The sequence below is a fragment of the Vicugna pacos genome, chromosome 17 (assembly GCF_048564905.1).
Source record: "Vicugna pacos chromosome 17, VicPac4, whole genome shotgun sequence".
Lineage (NCBI taxonomy): Eukaryota > Metazoa > Chordata > Mammalia > Artiodactyla > Camelidae > Vicugna > Vicugna pacos.
This window is the reverse complement of record NC_133003.1, coordinates 3,090,143-3,109,219: the sequence shown is the minus strand read 5'-3', so window position 1 is coordinate 3,109,219 and position 19,077 is coordinate 3,090,143. Positions and strand designations below refer to the sequence as shown.

The following is a 19,077-nucleotide window of genomic DNA, read 5'->3' as shown; positions in this document are numbered from 1 at the left end:
ATATTGAGCATTTTTCATCTGCCTATTGGCCATTTGTATGTCTTCACTGGAAAATTGTTTGTTTAGGTCTTCTGCCCATTTTTGGACTGGGTTGTTTCCTTTTTTTTATTAAGATGCGTGAGCTATTTATATATTCTGGAAATTAAGCCCTTGTCAGTCTCATCTTTTGCAAATATTTTCTCCCATTCCATAGGTTGTCTTTTTGTTTCACTTATGATTTCCTTCGCTGTGCAAAAGCTTATACATTTAATTAGGTCCCATTTGTTTATATTTGCCTTTATTTCTATTGCTTGAGGAGACGGCCCTAGGAGAACATTGCTGAGATTTGTGTCCAATAATGTTTTGCCTGTATTTTCTTCTAAGAGGTTTATAGTATCTTGTCTTATATTTAGGTCTTTAAGCCATTTCGAGTTTATTTTTGTGTATGGTGTAAGGGAGTATTCTAATTTCTTGATTTACATGCAGCTGTCCAGGTTTCCCAACACCATTTGCTGAAGAGACTGTCTTTATTCCATTGTATGTTCTTGCCTCCTTTGTCAAAGATTAGTTGACCAAAAGTTTGTGGGCTCATTTCTGGGCTCTCTATTCTGTTCCATTGGTCTATATGTCTGTTTTTGTACCAATACCATGCTGTCTTGATGACTGTAGCTCTGTACTATTGTCTGAAGTCTGGGAGAGTTATTCCTCCAGCCTCTTTCTTTCTCTTCAGGAATGCTTTGGCAATTCTAGGTCTTTGATTGTTCCATATAAATATTATTAAGATTTGTTCTAGTTCTGTGAAATATGCCCTGGGTAATTTGATAGGGATTGCATTAAATCTGTAGATTGCCTTGGGCAGTGTGACCATTTTAACAATATTGATGCTTCCAATCCAAGAGCATGGGATGTCTTTCCATTTCTTTAAGTCATCTTTAATTTTCTTAGTCAGTGTTTTGTAGTTCTCCACGTATAAATCTTTCACTTCCTTGGCCAGGTTTATTCCTAAGTATTTATTTTTGGGGATGTAATTTTAAAAGGGATTGTTTCTTTACTTTCTGTTCCTGCTATTTGTTAGTGTAAAGAGATATAGCTGATTTCTGTATGTTGATGTTGCATCCTTCTACCTTGCTGAATCCTTTATCAGCTCTAGTAGTTTCTGTGTGGAGCCTTTAGAGTTTTTTATTTATATAGTATCATGTCATCTGCATGTAATGACAGTTTTACCTCTTCTCTTCTAATTTGGATCCCTTTTATTTCTTTTTCTTGTCTAATTGCTATGGCTAGGACTTCTAGTACTATATTGAATAGAAGTGATGAGAATGGGCATCCTTGTCCCTTTCCAGATTTTAGTGGGAAGTCTTTCAGCTTTTCACCTTTGAGCATTATGATTGCTATAGGTTTTTAATAAATAGGTTTTATTATGTTGAGATATGTTCCCTCTATACCCACTTTGATAAGAGTTTTTATCTTAAATAGGTGTTGAATTTTATCAAATGCTTTTTCTGTGTCTATTGAGATGATCATGTGATTTTTGTCCTTTCTCTTGTTGATGTGGTGTATCACATTGATTCATTTGCATATGTTGAACCATCCTTGTGTCCCTGAGATGAACCCAACTTGATAATGATGTATAATTTTTTTATGTGTTTTTGGATTCTGTTTGCTAATATTTTGTTGAGGATTTTCCCCTTTAATTTCTTAATTTGTTTTTTGATTTCTCTTTCTCTTTTCTTCTTGGTGAACATGGCCGGAGGTTTTTTATTTTGTTTAGTCTTTAAAAAAACCAGCTCTTGATTTGATTGTTTTTTTATTTTCTATTTTATTTATTTCCTCTCTGATCTTTATTATTTCTTTCCTTTTACTAGCTTTAGGTTTTATTTGTTCTTTTTGTAATTGTTTTTGGTTGTAGGTTAGGTTGGTTATTTGAGTTTTTTCATGGTTTTTTAAGGAAGACCTGTATCACTGTTAACTTCCCTCTTAGGACTGCTTTTGCTGCATCTCATAGATCTTATGTGGTTGTGTTTTCATTGTCATTTGTTTTAAGGGATTTTTAAACTTCCTCTTTGATTTTATTGTTGACCCATTTGTTTTTTAGTAGCATGTTGTTTAGTCTCCAGGCAACTGTTTTTTTTTCTCACTCTAGTTGTTTTCTAATCTCATGTATTTGTGATCAGAAAAGATACTTGATGTAATTTCTGTCCTCTTAAATTTGTTGAGGCTTGTTTTGTGACCTAGTGTTTGTTCTAGTCTAAAGAATGTTCCATGTGCACTTGAAAAGAATGTGTGTTCTGGCTTTTTCTTTTTGAAATGTAATATCCTGAAAATTTCAATTAGTCTAAATGATCTGTTGTGTCATTTAGTATTCCATTGTGTTATTGTTTTTCTGTCTGGAAGATCTGTCCAGTGATGTTGGTGGGGTACTAAAGTCTCCTACTATTACTGTATTCACCTCAGTTTCTCCCTTTATGTCAGTTAGTATTTGCTTTATATATTTAGCTGTTCCTATATTGGGTGCATATATGTTAATGAGTGTAATATCCTCATATTGTTGTTCCTTTATCATTAGCTAGTGTCCATCCTTATCTTTCTTTATACAATTTGTTTTAAAGTCTGTTTTGTCTGATACAAGCATTGCTACCCCTGCTTTCTTTTCATTTCCATTTACATGACATATCTTTTTCCATCCCCTCATTTTCAATCTGTTGACTTTCACCCTAAACTGAGTGTCTTGTAAGCAGTATATTTTATATATTTTTTGTATTGAAGTATATAACAGCAGCATATTGTAGGCTCTTATTTTATTATCCATCTCCTACCCTTTGCTTTTTGATTGGAACATTAGTTCATTGACATTTAAAGTGGTTATTGATACGTATTTATTGCCATTTTAAACCATGTTTTCCTGTTGGTTTTATATTTCTTCTTTGTTTCTTTTTCTTTTGTGGTTTGATGTTTTTCATATTATACTTGAGTTTTCTTCTTTTGGGTTTTTGTGACTCTATTATATGGTTTTGGTTTGTGGTTACCATGTTTTTCATATATGTTAACCCATTACTATATATACTTGGTTTAGACTGGTCATCATGTAAGCTCAAATAAGTTATATAAAAAAAAGAAAAATCTGCATTTTATTATTCACCTCGTCCACATTTTGTGATTTGATGTTCTCTTTTACATCTTCATGTTTATCTTTTTGCTGTTCATGGTAGTTATCATTTGCTTTTCTAGTTACAGTTTTCTTTTCTATAGATTCTTGCTTCTTTTCTACTCAGAGAAGACCTTCCAATATTTATTTTAGGATAGGTTTAGTATTGTTCTATTTTAATTTTTAGTTGTCTGAGAAATTATCTGTCTCCCCTATTCTAAATATTCACCTTTCTGGGCATGGTATCCTAGGTTGCAGGTTTTTCTCTGCCAGGACTTTGGATGTACTGTGCCACTCCCTTCTGGCCTGCAACATTTCTGTAGAGAAATCAGCTGATAGCCTTATAGGAGGGGATCCCTTGTAGCTAACTCTTTGTTTTCCTCTTGCTGCCTTTGAATCCTCTCTTTAGCTTTGACTTTTGCCATTTAAATTTTAATATGCCTTAGTTCTCTTTGGGTTCATCTTGCTTGAGACCTTCTCCACTTCCTGTACCTGGATATCTGTTTCCTTCTACAGCGTCAGAAAGTTTTCAGTCATAATTCTTTCAAATATGTTTTGACCCCCTTTTCTCTTCTCCTTCTCGGGCCTCTATCATGTATAGATTGGCATGCTTTACATTTTCCCATGGGTCTCTTATATTGCCTTCATCTTTTTTCATTCTTTCTGCTGCAGTCAGTGTCCTGCCCCTCCCTTTGTGTGTGCTTGTTAACTGTGGGGCTCTTTATGGCAGATGCAGGCTCCCTTTCACACTCTCTCAGTTGTGGCCTGTACCACACTCCATCCCCTTCAGTCTGTCTCCACCCAGCCAACCCCACTTCTCTGCCTGGAGTCCTTCCTCTGAAGCCCAGGTCAGCACCTAGCCACCACACACTAGTGGACATGTGTCTTAGGCTGGAGAATGAGCAAGATGGCACACATCCTCTGTGCTGGGCCCCCTGTTCTGTCTGCTGCATATCGAGGACTGCTCTCTCCTCCGAGCCTCTGAAGTTCCCTTCTGTCCCAGCTAGTCTCCCGACTGGTGAATAGGCTTCCAAAGGTGAGGGAACCTTCCCTCTTCCATAGCTCCCTCCCAGGGGCACAGGTCCCATCCCAATTCTTTTTATTTGTCCCACCCAGTTACATGGTGATGTGTCTCATAGGAGAAGTTTTGATTTTATGAGATATTCTGTCAGAGTTAAGCATTCTGTGAGCACTGTATTCCACAAGTAGAAGTGTTTTTGATGTATTTGTTGGTGGAGATGAGTTCCACATCCTTCTAGTCTGTCGCCTTGATCCAACCGCCCCTTCTTTATACCTTTAGTTGTAGAACATATTTTCTTCTGGATTCCAGTCATTCCCACCACGAGTCACTCTGTAAGTGCTTGGTATTGTGCTATGCCTGAGGGAGGTGAGCTCAGCACCTTTCTTCTCTTGCATCTTGGCCACCTACCTCTAGAATTGTTCTGCACGTCTATTCCTTAGTGCTACCTTTTCTTTCACCAGACAGCGCAGACCTTTGCTACTAAACACTTTGCCACACCCATTCTTTTTTGTCCAGTGGTAGCTTGCAGACCCACTTTTTTTGTCATCATGGACTCCATGAACTTTATAGCATATGTGTCAGTGGACCCACTGATGTGACTTCAGCACCAATATTTGTAATGATACTTTAGTCCTTTTAAGATATATTCTAATGAGGTTTAGGTCCCGCAGAAAAAAGAAAGAAGTGGGTATTAAAAACTGAATTTCTCTTTCAGGAAACCTTTGAGAAGGCAAGCTTGAGTAGCAGCAGCAGCGGAGCAGGCAGCCTGAAAAGTGAGCTTTCAGAAAGCTCAGACCTGCCCCCTGAGGGGTTCCTGGCGCCCTGTGGGAAGGACGAAGTCAGGGCCTGTGACGGAATCTTGTCAGATGATACTTTCAACCTGTAAAATATTGACAAACGTATTTCTAGTGAAAGGGTTACAGCATGAATGCACCCTTGACTCCCTTCTATTTCAAGGTTCATTTACTTTTTATTTTTTATTACTGTGCAGATATATATGCAGAGCTCGATGATGAATTGGACATTTTGGATAACTCCAGCATCTCTAGTTCAAGCCCTTTGAAGGAATCTACATTCAGTAAGGCTTCTTTTTCTGTTTGTAGGGTTCCAGAAGGTAGTGGTTTGGGACTGGTACCCAGGAGTCAGGTAGTTGTCACCACACATATAACTGAGTGGTTTGCTTCCTAGGTGCAGTACACATTAATTAGGACATGTGTGTCTGTCACTCCGACAAAGCCCAGAGGCCAACAGCACTGTGGTCTTCCACTGCCTCCTGTCAAATGAATAGTTTCATTATTTCTTGCAGCAAATGCAGGTTCTAACTGGGGAGTGGAGATAACTTATTTGGAAACAGAATTAACAACCCAAGAAATAATGGAGGTGACCTTTTACGAGTCTGTTGATTGGAGGTTAGGAACCTGGAGAAGAAATTCGTCTTGGTGTAGACTGTTTCATACAACTTTATTTAAAGTAATGCAAAGGGATGTATTATACTTAAAACTCTAAAGTAAAATAAATGTTTTAATTGTGTAGAATTACAGGAAAATGCTAGGTAAATTCAGTAAAAATGAACCTTTACTCTTAATTCGAAACAGTAAAGAAAATAGTCAAGATACATTTAAATAAAATGTAAAGAATGTTCCTAATAGAAAGATAGGATTCAGTATAATAATCTCACCCAACAAATCTGAAACTGAAAGAAAAGACCAGCTAAAATAGTTAATGGAGAGATAAGAATGATTCTTTTAAAGAGTAAGTTGATGGAATATTAAAGAGGATAATTAGAAATACTCTGAAATTGATTAAGTGTAAATAATCCCATCTCATCAGTGACTATACTGCGAACATTTCGTAAAAGAAGGTTTAGGATGTTCTCTCTGAGGATCAGAATAAAAGCCTAAGGATTTTGTTTCATTCTTCATCCCTTTCCAAAATTAATTGGTTCATCAAAATGGAGAATAGATGTTCTGGGTTTTCTGGGACAGTTACGATTTCCAACACCCTGTTCTGTTTTCCCTATAAATTCCAGGCTGCTAAATAAAATATCTTGATTTCCAACTGGGAATACATAAATATTTTGCAATAAGAATACTCATGTATTTAAACATATGTAGCAAGACCTGGAAGCAATTAATCACTGACTGTTTTGAGATGAACTCAGGGTTGTCCATCCCCAGTAACAAGGACAAGGGGTCGGTGGGGAAGTGAGGAAGGGAAAGCTGGACCCTTAATTTGCATGTGGTTACTTATCGCTGCTTGGCAAGGGATTTAGGATGATTCTGACATAAATACTTTACTGTACTATGTTAGCTGATAATAATGGAGTTTCTTTGTTTAGCACCTTTTCTTTAGGGATAGACACTTAAAAAACCTGTCAAGTAAATAGTAATTTGCAACATGATATTTCAGCTGATGCTTTCCTAAGGGAGGACAGTCTTCACAGTAGGTACAGTTGCTTAGAGATTATTTAAACAAATGAATGAGGAAATAAATAAAACATTTGCAGCAGGAAAATGTGAAGATATTTTTATTTTCTTGTTTCAGGCACTTTAAAGATAAGTTTCAGTGCTTCAGGAGGAGAAGGACAATCCCAAACAAGGTAAGTATGTACACACTGAGCTCCTGGAAATATTTTTTTTATTTTTTAAATTTTTGTTAAAATTTTATGTTATTGAGTTATAGTCAGTTTACAACATTGTGTCAATTTCCTGTGTAGTGCACAATTTTCAGTTATACATGAACATACATATATTCATTGTCGCGTACTTTTTCACCATGAGCTACCCCAAGATCTTGTATATATTTCCCTGTGCTGTACAGTATAATCTTCTCTTGTTTATCTATTCTACATATACCTGTCAGTTTCTGCTTCTAGACTCTGCCAAGCTGAGGTTTTGGTGGCTAGACTGATACCCGATAGCAGAGGCTACCATGGGCATGCGATCCTGGAGGCTGTTGGAGCCCACCCTCCCAGAGCTGACTCTACCACAGAGCGTACTGGGAGCATACTGGGAGCGTACTGGGAGGGGTACTGAGCTGGGGCCTGGGGTTTGATCTGGCCCTGTGATCCTCAGCCCCTCAGTCAGTCTCGCTGAGCTCAGGGAGGTAGGGCAGTAGCGCTTCCTGAGATCACTGGGGCCCTGGCTCCTTATGTCTTGTTTTTCCGCATCCCCAGGGTGTAGGTCTCATGCTCATGGCAGATGTGTCAGAGGTGGACCGTGTCACAGCCACAACCCAGGTGGCAGGCAGTGGGATGTGGAAGTCAGGAAATGCCATTCCTTTTAGGGATGTGACCCAGATGTCATTCCCTTCCCTTCTGGTCACAGACCAGGACTTAGTCACGTGAACACATTTAGCTGCAAGGGAGAATGAGGACAGTTGGGGCATTCGGTTCTGAAAGATTTTTATTTTGCAGCAACTAAGCACTTTCTGCCACAGTTGTCTCTTAGGCTAAGGACTAAAATGAAACTCTCTGATCTGGCCTTTGTCATGTCCCTGGTGACCTTCACAAGAGCAATTCAGTGGCCTTAGGTGAGATTGGTGGGAGCAGAAGCCTGACTGGTGGTTTTTGTGAATTGCAGAGGCAGGGGTGAAGAGCAAGTTAGAGAAGGTGAGGTGTGAGCTGGACCGTGACCTGGTGGGGAATGTTTGATGGGAAAGGCCTTCTAGAATCAGGATGACTGTGGGTGAGTGGCCTGAGGGGAGACTGAAGACGGAGGGGAACTGAGCAGCTGGAGCCGGAGAGCAGGACTGGGAAGGCAGGAGGGACAACCCTTCATCTGTGTCTGAAGAAAGGGAGGCAAAGATAACAGTCAGCTCAGGAGGCAAAGAAGAGAATGATTACGCTTGGTGGTTTCTATTTATTACATGAAGTTCCAGGTCTGCTGCTGAGAGGATGATCTAGACTCAGGAGTTTGGTCAACTAGGAAGAGCTGGTATCGAGGTGGCAGGAGACTGAGCAGGGACAGGTGGAAGGGCTGCCCGCAGTTCCGGGTCTACGGCACCAGTGCAGGCCAGGTCCGTGTCAGTGGTGGTGACAGCCCGCAGGCGTGGAGCCGCGGGTGATGCTGGCCGAGGCAGTGGCTGAGGGCTGGTGACAAAAGGCTGAGGCTGTGGATCTGCTTTACCAGTCGGGCTTTGTGGGTGCAGCAGGAGACCCTGACTCGGGCTGACCTGTGTAACAGGCTTCATTAGAAGGCCATGGGGGACTTACAGAATTAGGATCCCACAGAATCAACCTACCAAGGGGCAGGAGCCAGTTTGGCCCTGGAAGTCTGTGGAGGAGGCACTCCTGGAAGAATTGTGAAGGCTGTGATGGTGGGCCGAACGGGCTCCCAGCCCATTTGTTCCATCTCTCTGTCACCTCTCTTAGGATCCAATGCAAGAGAGTCAGGTCAGCCTGGCTTGGATCAGGCCCTGTCACTGCTGTGGGGAGGGCCGAGTCCCTTCAGGTCCCTTCAGGGTCTGTGTGCATGCCGAGCAGTCCAGAAGGGTCCACAATCACTGCTGGGTTTGAGGGTGCTGGGAAGAGCATCGTGGAAATGAATTTCAGGATGGAGAACCTGCCTGGCAAAGTCCCGAGGCCTTCAGTTAGGCAGCAAAGGAAGGGGCACATGGCAAATCAATTCTGTTGAGTCAAAGATACTACCTCACTGATGACTTTATCTTTTCCAAGTGAGAGTCAGGAAGGGTTAGGGTGGAGCCTTTTTATTTCCTAAATCTTTTCCAGTGTTGCTAGTAGCAAAATTCAGAAAATGTATCAGAGTGTGAAATATACCAAGTACGTCATCAAGGAATCCCGTAGGAGCCCACAGTGTTCTTCAGTGCGCCAAGGTGCAGAGAAGCAGTGGTTAGAAGATAGAGAGCAGTGGGGAGAGAAACAGTCCAGCCCCTCAAGGGAACCAAAATAAATGTTTGTGGGAATGTGGGCCTGGGTTAGAAGAACCCCCATCTCTGGGTCCCCATCCCTGACCCAGCAGCTCTGCTTCCAGTTGCTGCAGACAAGGATGCCACACACAGGAGCCTGGAACATGGGAGCTGTTGCTGACTCAGCCCAGCAAGTAGGGGGACAGGAGTGGGAGATGGGAGCTTGGCCATGGAGCTGGGGGTCTGATTGGCACCATGGAGTAGCTGCGTCCTCAACTCTGGCACCAGAGTTTCTGTACCTCGACCACGTTGTGAGTTCAGTAGACTTCTGTGAGCTGGTCTGTCTGCACGTGAGAGAGGGTTCCATGTCCTCCCCTAAAAGAATTAACAAGCGCACTTTGGAATCTAACTATTCCCTTTTAAGTTTTGTGATTATATTTTTTAGAACATCTTCAAAAGACTTTTTTCTCTATTATTGGATACTTTACTCAGTGATACAAAGTTGCTTAAGTACATAGAAGAGATAGAAAACAAGTATTTTAGTACAAAAATAAATTATGACATATGGGTGCATTCCCCAGTTAAGAGAATTTTTATTAAGCTGGAAATTTTCAGTCAGGTGAATTTAGGAATCTTAGCATTGCCAAATAATTCTAGTCCTTTTTACCTGAAAGGATGAGTGCAATGTTGTCTTATTTACAAGATTTCAATTGAAGTCCAAACCTTCAAAAACAAAAGAAACATATGTAGTATGTATGTTAAAGCTTGAAACAGATATTAAAAGGTCATCATTGTCTAAACATTTCTAGCAAATTGAATAAACTAGAATTAACAGAAAGCAGAAGTATAATCTGAAGCTCATTGACATAGGGACACTATGAGTGGGCTTTAACTTGAGGTTAACAACTAAGTCAACAGGGGGAAATTGGCCCCAGTGTTGAGGCTGAAGTGTCAGAAGGCGTGTGCATACGTGAACCGGTGACTAGAATCTGAGCTAAAGCTGCGCCACGTGTGGGCCAGTGTGACACCCATCATGGACAACGAGCTGGTTTAAGGCACACTCTCGCCTCTCAGGGAACTCACAGTGTAGGGGAGATGGGTAGACTTTACAAGAAAATATGTGACAAGAAATAGCCTATACTTCATAACAAATAAGAGGAGAGAAAGTGAGTAACTTTTTGACTTCCTTCCAGGTTACCCCCAGAGCTTCTATGAATTAAAAGGAGACCACTCCAACATACATTTATAATTCTTTAAAAGGCATTAAATAAGGCTGAAGTTATTTGCAACCTAATTTGTTTGGAATTATCCTGGGTTTCTTGGTTTATTGGTATGAAATGTAAAACCCTCCCGCACTGTATTTAAAAGCTAAATGAAAAGTTAGAATCCAAAAGAAGATGGCAGAGCTACAAAATATAATAAAGATAAATGGAAAATAAAGCCTGTGGACACTTTTGGCTATTTTATGCCACGTATTCAGTGGGAAATGAGTTATGATGAGACCCTGGGCAGCTCTCCCCTTTGAGGAGCCTCATTGGCTCCTAGGACAAGGGAATTGGTCCCAATGAGAAGAAGCCACAGAGAGGAGCACACTTGATCTGAGCACAACTTCCAGGATTTAGAATTCAGTCTTGATTCAGGCTGAACAGTACGGAGAGAAAGTTTAAGCATATATGCTCAGCTTTGGTCATCTCAGATACCAGGAGCTAGATTTAAGCCAATTGCCTGCTAAAGAACCAAGGCACCTCCCTAGCCACTTGAGATAGACTCTCTTGAGCAAATGGACCAGGCAAATGGATACAACATTAGCAGATGGAACTAGGAAGGGGAACTCCTGCCTCCTCTGGGAAGTACTGGATTCTCAAGGCTGATGAAAGAAAAATTGATATTGAACTGGAAGGCACCCTGGTGATGCGATCCAAGACATTATCAGTTGGTAAAATTTTTTCAGGAATATAATTAATGCAAGACCCGGAAAGAGGCTCCAGCTCTTAGAAGTCCATATTCCTTCTATGAACTATTTAGCAGAAGTCACTTTAAACCAGAGAATGATTTCTTTGGGCTCCTTTTCTTGCCAGCCTCCTCCCAGATCTCAACTCTTCGTCCCTAAATCACCAAAAGTACTGGAAGCCATACGCAAATCTGAGGTATTGGATCAGTGGCAAGTGCCCCATTCCTTGGCTCTGGAATTGCAGCCTTTCACTCATTCAAAGCAGAGTCTCCAATCTCCATTCCCAGGGCTTCATGTACTAAGTCTCCTGTACCAGGATGTCATGTAGCAGCCCTTCCCAGAAGACCTGGAGGTGTCAGTGTAGCTTTTCTAATAGTATATGAGTAGCCCGTGGAGAACTTCCAGGTCACCCACGTTTCCTGACAATAAACAGGTCATTCAGTATTCACTCAGGATAATTTGCTTTTAGTTATGCCTTTGGTTTGCGAGAACAGAGATTTGATTTTGCATCTTTATTCCTCACATGTGATTGCAGAGTTGTAAATAGTTTTCCTTGTGATACTCCTACAAATTTTTATCAATTTGAGTTGTCACCAAGTAGCTGATTTAACTACAGTCACTCATACTCTCTCGAGGGCTAACTGGTTAGCACTCCTAAAGATGCAGAACTGTAAGATAACTTCATCCCCCTTACATTTAAGTTCCATCCATTAAGTAACAAAAGGCAGATGAAAATTAACTTAATGGTATGCTTCTCATAATACTGCTTTTAATGAATGCACACAGATCTTTTGATGGTCTTTTTGAATAAATTTTCTTGAATGAGAATGGGAGAAATTACTTGGTTTCAACAGCTTCAAAGAGGTAAAATTCACACAAAATAAACTACACTTATTTAAAGTGTGAAAATAGATGTTCTGAGTATGCACATCCTGTGAAATCACGATTAAGATAGTGAACATATCCATCCAACAGTGTCCTGGTGCCCATTTGTGCCCTTTGCTCCTGCTCCTCACCCCCCACCCCAGGCAATCACTAGTCTGCTTGCTGCACTGTGGATTGGTTTGTGATTTAGAATTTAATATACATGGGATTATATAGTACATACTGTTATTTGTCTGGAACTCTTGCAGTCAGGATGATTAATTCAAAATCTGTCTGTGTTGTTTTGTGTATCAACAGTTCATTTCTTTTCACTGTCAACTATTAGTCCATTGTATGGATATACCTTGGGTTGTTTATCTGTTCATCTGTTAATGGACATTTGAGTTCCAGTATTTGGCTATTACACATAAAGCTGCTATGAACCTTTGTGTTTGTATGGACATACACTTTTTTCCTTTGGGGTAAATACCTATAAGTGAAATGGCTGGGTCGTATGTAGGTGTGTGCTTAACTTTTTAAGAAACTCAAAGTATTTTCTTAAGCGGTTGTAGCATTTTCACATTCCCAGTTTGAGAGATTTGAACTCACATGTTGAAGTTAATTATAGTATTTGTGGAAATCGTCTCTTATTTTGATATGTACATCTCCAAAATTAGAAGAAGTTAAGAAGGAAAATGGAATTGACTTTTCATGGTCAAAGTCTTAATGAGCACAAAATATTATCTATTTTACAATAATTATGTGGAATAAATATCCTTATTGTTAATGTTTACTTGATTTTTATTTGCATATACACAGAGTTAACCAAAAGCTGAGTTGATGTCTGTGTCATGAAAAAAGTGCTTAAAAATTCAACAGTTAGGACGGTCTTTGAAATTTACAACTTTAATCATTTTCAATGATCTAAATGATGTAAAATTTCCTGCCTCAGTTTGCTGGGGGAAAATTACAAATGGGCTTGGCCTTTATCAGTTTGTCTGGGTTTTATAGTCTCACTTAGTTGATATATGTGTTGATAGTTCTAATTCAGTGTATCATAGCAGTTTATTTCAATTTACAAGAAATTATCCTACAGAGTAAAATTTGTTAATACGCACAGAGGCTGCAGCCTCTTTAATACATGCACTCAAGTCCCAGTAAGCTTTGGTCACTGTATTATGATCCTCTTAAAACATCAGTTGATTCATCAATTAGTGTTTATTACCATGTGCTGGCAGAAACCAGACTATGGCTGGCCCATCTTTGCATTCCCCAGGTCACAAATAATTGTCATTTAATAGATAAATGACTGTTATCTTAGCGTAAATTCTGTGTCTCTCTCTGTAATATGACTAAAACATTACCTACTGGCTTAAACCTACAGCCTTTGCCATAGTCACAGATTAAGACCTTTTTAAAGATCCTGTTGCTCAGGCAATAAGATTTTTCCACGCATGTTTGCATCCTGTTGCCAAGGAAACAGGGTAGCATGGGCAGGCTGGTTTGAGACATGGAATAGTTGAGGTATCAGAGATGCCTGCAGTTCACAGCTTCTTTGGCAAATCAGGGTATGCATAACTGTATTCAAGGGTGTGTGCCTGACTCCAGGCTTTGTGTATAAAGATGACTGTGAACGTTTGTGTCCATCCAGTATCATACATGTGACTCGAAAGTCCTTGTGTAACCTCAGGAACTTGGGATCTGGCCTCTCGGTAGCAGAAGCCTTGCTTATTTTGACTTGCTGCTGTTCTCTCCCCTCAACTGCTTTTTCATAACCCAGATCTAGTTTTGTTTAAGTTGAATAAATACTTGCCAGAATTGACCTGGCTTATCTGCCAATATCACAATCAAGCAGTTTTACAACAACAATTTACTGTCAGTAAGACCGTTGTATTCCTTTTCTGTGACAGTTCTAAAATTCCCTGGCTTATTGCTTATTAGTTTCTAGCTGTCAGTGGAGGACAGGTGGAGAGCCACAGGAGTGCCATACCCCTTCCTGTAGTGGTATCAGCTCCATTAACGTTATAGGTGGATAAGAGGCTCTTACTGAGCCGGAGAAGGCAACTCTCCATAGTGTCACTTCTTCACACGGGACATGTTTATGAGCGTCACCACCTGAAAGAGACTCTCCTGCTCTAAACCCTAGTTAGCTCAGATGGTGCAGTTGCATCATCTTAATGTGTAAGCCACGTCTCTCATTTCATAAGGTTAAATGTCTCTTCTTTTTATCAGCGTTAGTGTGTTGACTGCTTTACAAGATTGAATTAAATGATATGCTGCACTCACAATGCATGTGAAAATATTTCCTTTGTTCGGAGAGATATTTGAAAGAATTTATGAGGTATCAAGTTCTAGATTCCATCTCCTTTATGACCAAGACTCCCCTGACAAGATAATTATCCAAATTATTTACCTTCCATTGAAGCAATCATTGCAAACTTGGTTTTAAACATTACAAAGGTAGTACCTCCAATTGCCACCTTACATGGAGTGGTCTGGGGTGGGAGTCATAGGCTAACACTCATAGTCAGGGCTTCAGTTTCTGGTGTGGCTTATGAATTCTGCATAAGTCGCACCAGGGCTGAAGAGAGTTGGAAGTGATGACCTTTCAGAATTTTTTTAACCTTCCATTTCTCTGAAATTCTGTTTTATCAGTCTGAAGTGCTGTTGGTCAATGCCCATTTCAAAACTTTCAGAGGACACAAGCTTCATTATGATAAGCTTTTTCACCATAAAACATTTCTGGAATGTCTTCTTTGTGTTAAACCATTTCTATCTTTTCTAGCTTGCGTTGTCATGGAAACTACCCTCTACAGCCGTAATGTTATATTGGACATAAACATTCAATCTGGTCCAGTCTAGAGGCAGACTGTCCTCAGGCTGTGCATAATTTCCATCTTTTGTCCACCCTTGTGGACCAAACAACTTTATCGTTAAAAGTTGTCCTTTCTGATTAAGAGTTTGATCTATTTTGAAATGACAGATAACTGTTTTCTTGTGATCTGTGATATAATTCCCAGAGATATGAACAGTTTTTCTGCTCGACCTGTGCAATCTTGTAACTTCCAAGATTATAGAAACTATTTCTTTTCACCACCCCATCTCCAGTGTCTAGCACACTGCCTACACACAGTGGTTGCTTACTAAATATTTTTGAATGAATGAATGAATGAATATGTGATAGTTATTTTTAAAGATTCCCTGAAGTTTCTTAAAGAGTAACTTAGAATTCTATGAAGGGGCAGCAAAGTTGAAAGCAACTCAGCCTAGCCAGAGAGGTCTATTTCACACATACCCAGTAGCACATTTTTTCTTAAACAAAGTATCTTTTTAAGTGAAGTACACTTGATTTACAATATTGTGTTAGTTTCAGCTGTACAGCATAGTGATTCAGTATTTTTGTAGGTTGTACTACTTCTCAAGTTATTGCAAGATAATATCTGTAATTCCCTGTGCTATACAATATGTCCTTATTGTTTATTTTATACTTAGAGTTTTGTATCTCTTAATTCCATTCCCTTAATTTACCCCTCCCCTTTCCTTTTCCCCTTTGGTAACCACTAGTATGTTTTCCATATGTGTGAGTCTGTTTCTGTTTTACATAAATGTTTATATTATATTTTAGATCCCACGTAAAAGGATAGCATACAGTATTTGTCCCTCTGTATCTGACTTATTTCATTAAGCATAATATTTTCCACATCCATGCATGTTACTGAAAGTGGCAGAATTTCATTCTTTTCTATGGCTGAGTAATATTCATATATGTGAACACACACCCATACCCACACCCACACCCCATATCTTCTTTATCCATTCATCTGTTGATGGATTGCTTGGCTATTGTAAATAGTGTTCCTTTCAACATTGGGATGCATGTATCTTTTCAATGTTTTTTTCCTGGATACATACCCGAGAATGGAACTGTTGTATCATATGGTAGTTCTATTTTTAGCTTTTTGAGGAACCTCCATACTGTTTCCCATAGGGGCTGCACCAATTTACATTCCTATAAACATTGATGAAGTCTCCCTTTTCTCCACATCCTGTCCAACATTTGTTATTTGTAGACTTTTTGATAATGGCCATTCTGATAGGTGCGAGGTGATATCTCATGGTGGTTTTGACTTGCATTTGTCTGATGATTAACAGTGTTGAGCATCTGTTCATGTGCCTGTTGGCCATCTGAATATCTCCTTAGGAAAAATGTCTATTCTGGTCTCTTCCTGTTTTTAATTGGGCTGTTTGTGCTTTTTAAAAAATACTGAGTATTATGAGCTTTTTGTATATTTTGGATATTAACCCATTGTTGGTCATATCATTTGCAAATATTTTCTCCCATTTCATAGGCTGTCTTTTAATTTTGTCTGTCTGTGGTTTCCTTTGCTGGACAAAACTGTTTAAGTTTGATCATGTTCCTTGTTTATTTTTACTTGTCTTTGTTTTGCCTTAGAAGACAGATCCAAAAAGATATTGCTACAATTTATGTCAAAGAGTATTCTGCCTATGTTCTCTTCTAGGAATTTTTTTGGTATCATGTCTTATATTTATGTCTTTAAGTCACTTTGAGTTTATTTTTATGCATGGTCTGGGGGACTGTTCTGATTTCATTATTTTACATGTAGCTGTCCAGTTTTCCCAGCACCACTCTTTTCTCAATTGTGGATTTATTTATGGGCTCTCTATTCTGTTCCTTTGAGCTATATGTCTGTTTTTGTGCAAATTCCAAGCTGTTTTGATTACTGAAGTTTTGTAGTATTGTCTGGAGTCTAGAAAGATTATGCATCCAGCTTTCTTCTTTTCCCTCAGGATTGCGTTGATAATTCTGGGTCTTTTGTGATTCCACATAAATTTTAGATTTATTTGTTCTAGTTCCATGAAATACGTTCTGAGTATTTCAGAAGGGATCACAGTAAATATGTAGAATGCTTTGGGTAGTACAGCTCTTAGACAATATTAATTCTTCCAATCTAAGAACATAGGCTATCTTTCCATTTCTTTGTAGCATCTTGCATTTCCTTTATCAGTGCTTTATGGTTTTTAGCATATAGGTCTTTCACGTCCTTGGTTAAGTTTATACCTTGCTATTTTATTCTATTTTATAATCTGGTATGATTTTATTTTATTTTTATTGAAGTACAGTCAATTACAATGTGAATCTTTGGTGTACAGGACAATGTCCCAGTCATGCATATATGTACATATATTCATTTTAATTTTTTTTCCATTAAGGGTTATTACAAGATATTGAACATAGTTCCCTGTGCTGTACAAAAGAAACTTTTTAAAAGTATTTTTATATACAGTGGCTAGCATTTGTAAATCTCAAACCCTCAAATTTATCCCTTCCCACCTCCTTTCCCCAGTAACCATAAGATTGTTTACTAAGTCTGCAAGTCTGTTTCTGTTTTGTAGATGAGTTCGTAGTGTCCTTTTTTCTCTTTTTTTGTTTAGATTCCACGTATAAGTGATATCATACAGTATTTTTCTTTTCTCTTTCTGGCTTACTTCACTTAGAATGACATTATCCAGTCCATCCATGTTGCTGCAAATGGCATTATTTTATTCTTTTTTATTTCAGAGTAGTATTTCATTGCATAAATATACTACAACTTCTTTATCTGGTCATCTGTTGATGGACATTTAGATTGCTTCCGTGTCTTGACTGTTGTATACAGTGCTGCTATGAACATTGGTGTGCATGTATCTTTTTGCATTAGAGTTCCCTCCAGATATATACTCTGGTGTGATGTTAAGCGGTACTGTTATTTCACTTTCTCTTTCTGCTATTTTATTGTTAGTGTAAAGAAGTGCAACAGATTTCTGTATATTAATCTTGTACCTTACTGCATTGCTGAATTCATTTGTTCTAAAGATTTTTGTGTGGAGTCTTCAGGTTTCTCTATATAGAGTACCATGACACCCACAAATAGTGAGTTTTACCCCCTCCCTTCCAATTTGGATACATTTGTTTGTTTTTCTTGTCTGATTGGTGTGGCAAGGACTTTAAATGCTATATTGAGTAGAAGTGGTGAGAATGGGCATCCTCGTCTTGTTTCTTGAATTTAGTGATAGGCTTTCAACTTTTCACTGTTTAGTGTTGACTCTGGGTTTGTTGTAAATGGCTTTTTATTATGTTGAGATTTGTTCCCTCTATACCTGCTTTGGTGAGAGTTGTCATCAGCGGATATTGAATTTTATCAAATGCTTTTTCTGCATCTATTGAGATGATCATGTGGTTTTTGTCTTTTGTTAATGTGCTGTATCACATTGATTGATTTGTGTATGTTGAACCATCCTTGGAATGAATCCAACTTGATCATGGTGTATGATCCTCTTTATGTGTTGTTGGATTCAGTTTGCTAATACTTTATTGAGGATTTTTGTATCTATATTCATAAAAAAATACTGGCCTATAATTTTCTTTCTTTCGTAGTCTTTGTCTGGTTTTAGTATCAGAATGATGGTGGCTTCATGGCATGACTTTGGGAGTGTTCCCTCCTTTTCAATCTTTTGGAAAAGTTTCAGAAGGATAAGTTTAAGTTCTTCTTTGTTTATTTGGTAGAATTTCCCAGTGAAGCTGTTCAGCCCTGGATTTTGTTTTCAGGGAGTTTTGTTTTTGTTACAGATTCTATTTCGCTTCTACTGATCGGTCTATTCAAATTAATCTGTTTCTTTTTGACTCAGTTTTGGCAGGCTGTTTCTAAAAACGTACCCATTTCTTCTAGATTGTCTAATTTGTTGGCATGTAACTATTCATAGTATTCTCTTACAGTTTTTTTCCTATTTCTGTGGTATCAGTTGTTTCTCCTCTTTCATTTCTTATTTTATTTGGGTCCTCTCCCTTTTCTTCTAGGTGAGCTGGTCTAGAGGCTTGTTGATTTGGTTTGGCTTTTCAAAAACCTAGCTCTTGATTTTATTGATCCTTTCAATTTTTTTTAATCTCTATGTTGTTTATTTCCTCTTTGATCTTTACTATTTCCTTCCTTCTACTGACTTTGGGTTTTGTTTGTTCTTCTTTTTCTAATTCTTTTACATGGTATGTTAGGTGGTTTGTTTGAGATTTTTCCTTTTTTTTTTGTGGAAATCCTACATTACTATGAACTTCCCTCTTAGAACTGCTTTTGCTGCATCCCAGAGATTTTGTGAGCTTGTGTTTCGTTGTCATTTGTCTCGAGGTATTTTCTGATTTCTTCTTTGATTTCATCATTGACCCATTGGTTTTGTAGTAGAATGTTATCTAGTGTATAT

The 19,077-nt window shown here is 38.7% G+C and overlaps 1 protein-coding gene across 1 annotated transcript in view; it reads left to right on the top strand.

Moving 5' to 3' along the window:
• The window catches only part of LOC140686645 (serine/threonine-protein kinase Nek10-like), a 77,700-nt gene that overhangs the window by 22,636 nt on the left and 35,987 nt on the right, over positions 1-19,077 (top strand). Inside the window, 3 exon segments of the mRNA XM_072940848.1 lie at positions 4,861-5,044; positions 5,137-5,223; positions 6,690-6,744. Coding sequence (XP_072796949.1) covers positions 4,861-5,044; positions 5,137-5,223; positions 6,690-6,744 — 326 coding nt within the window.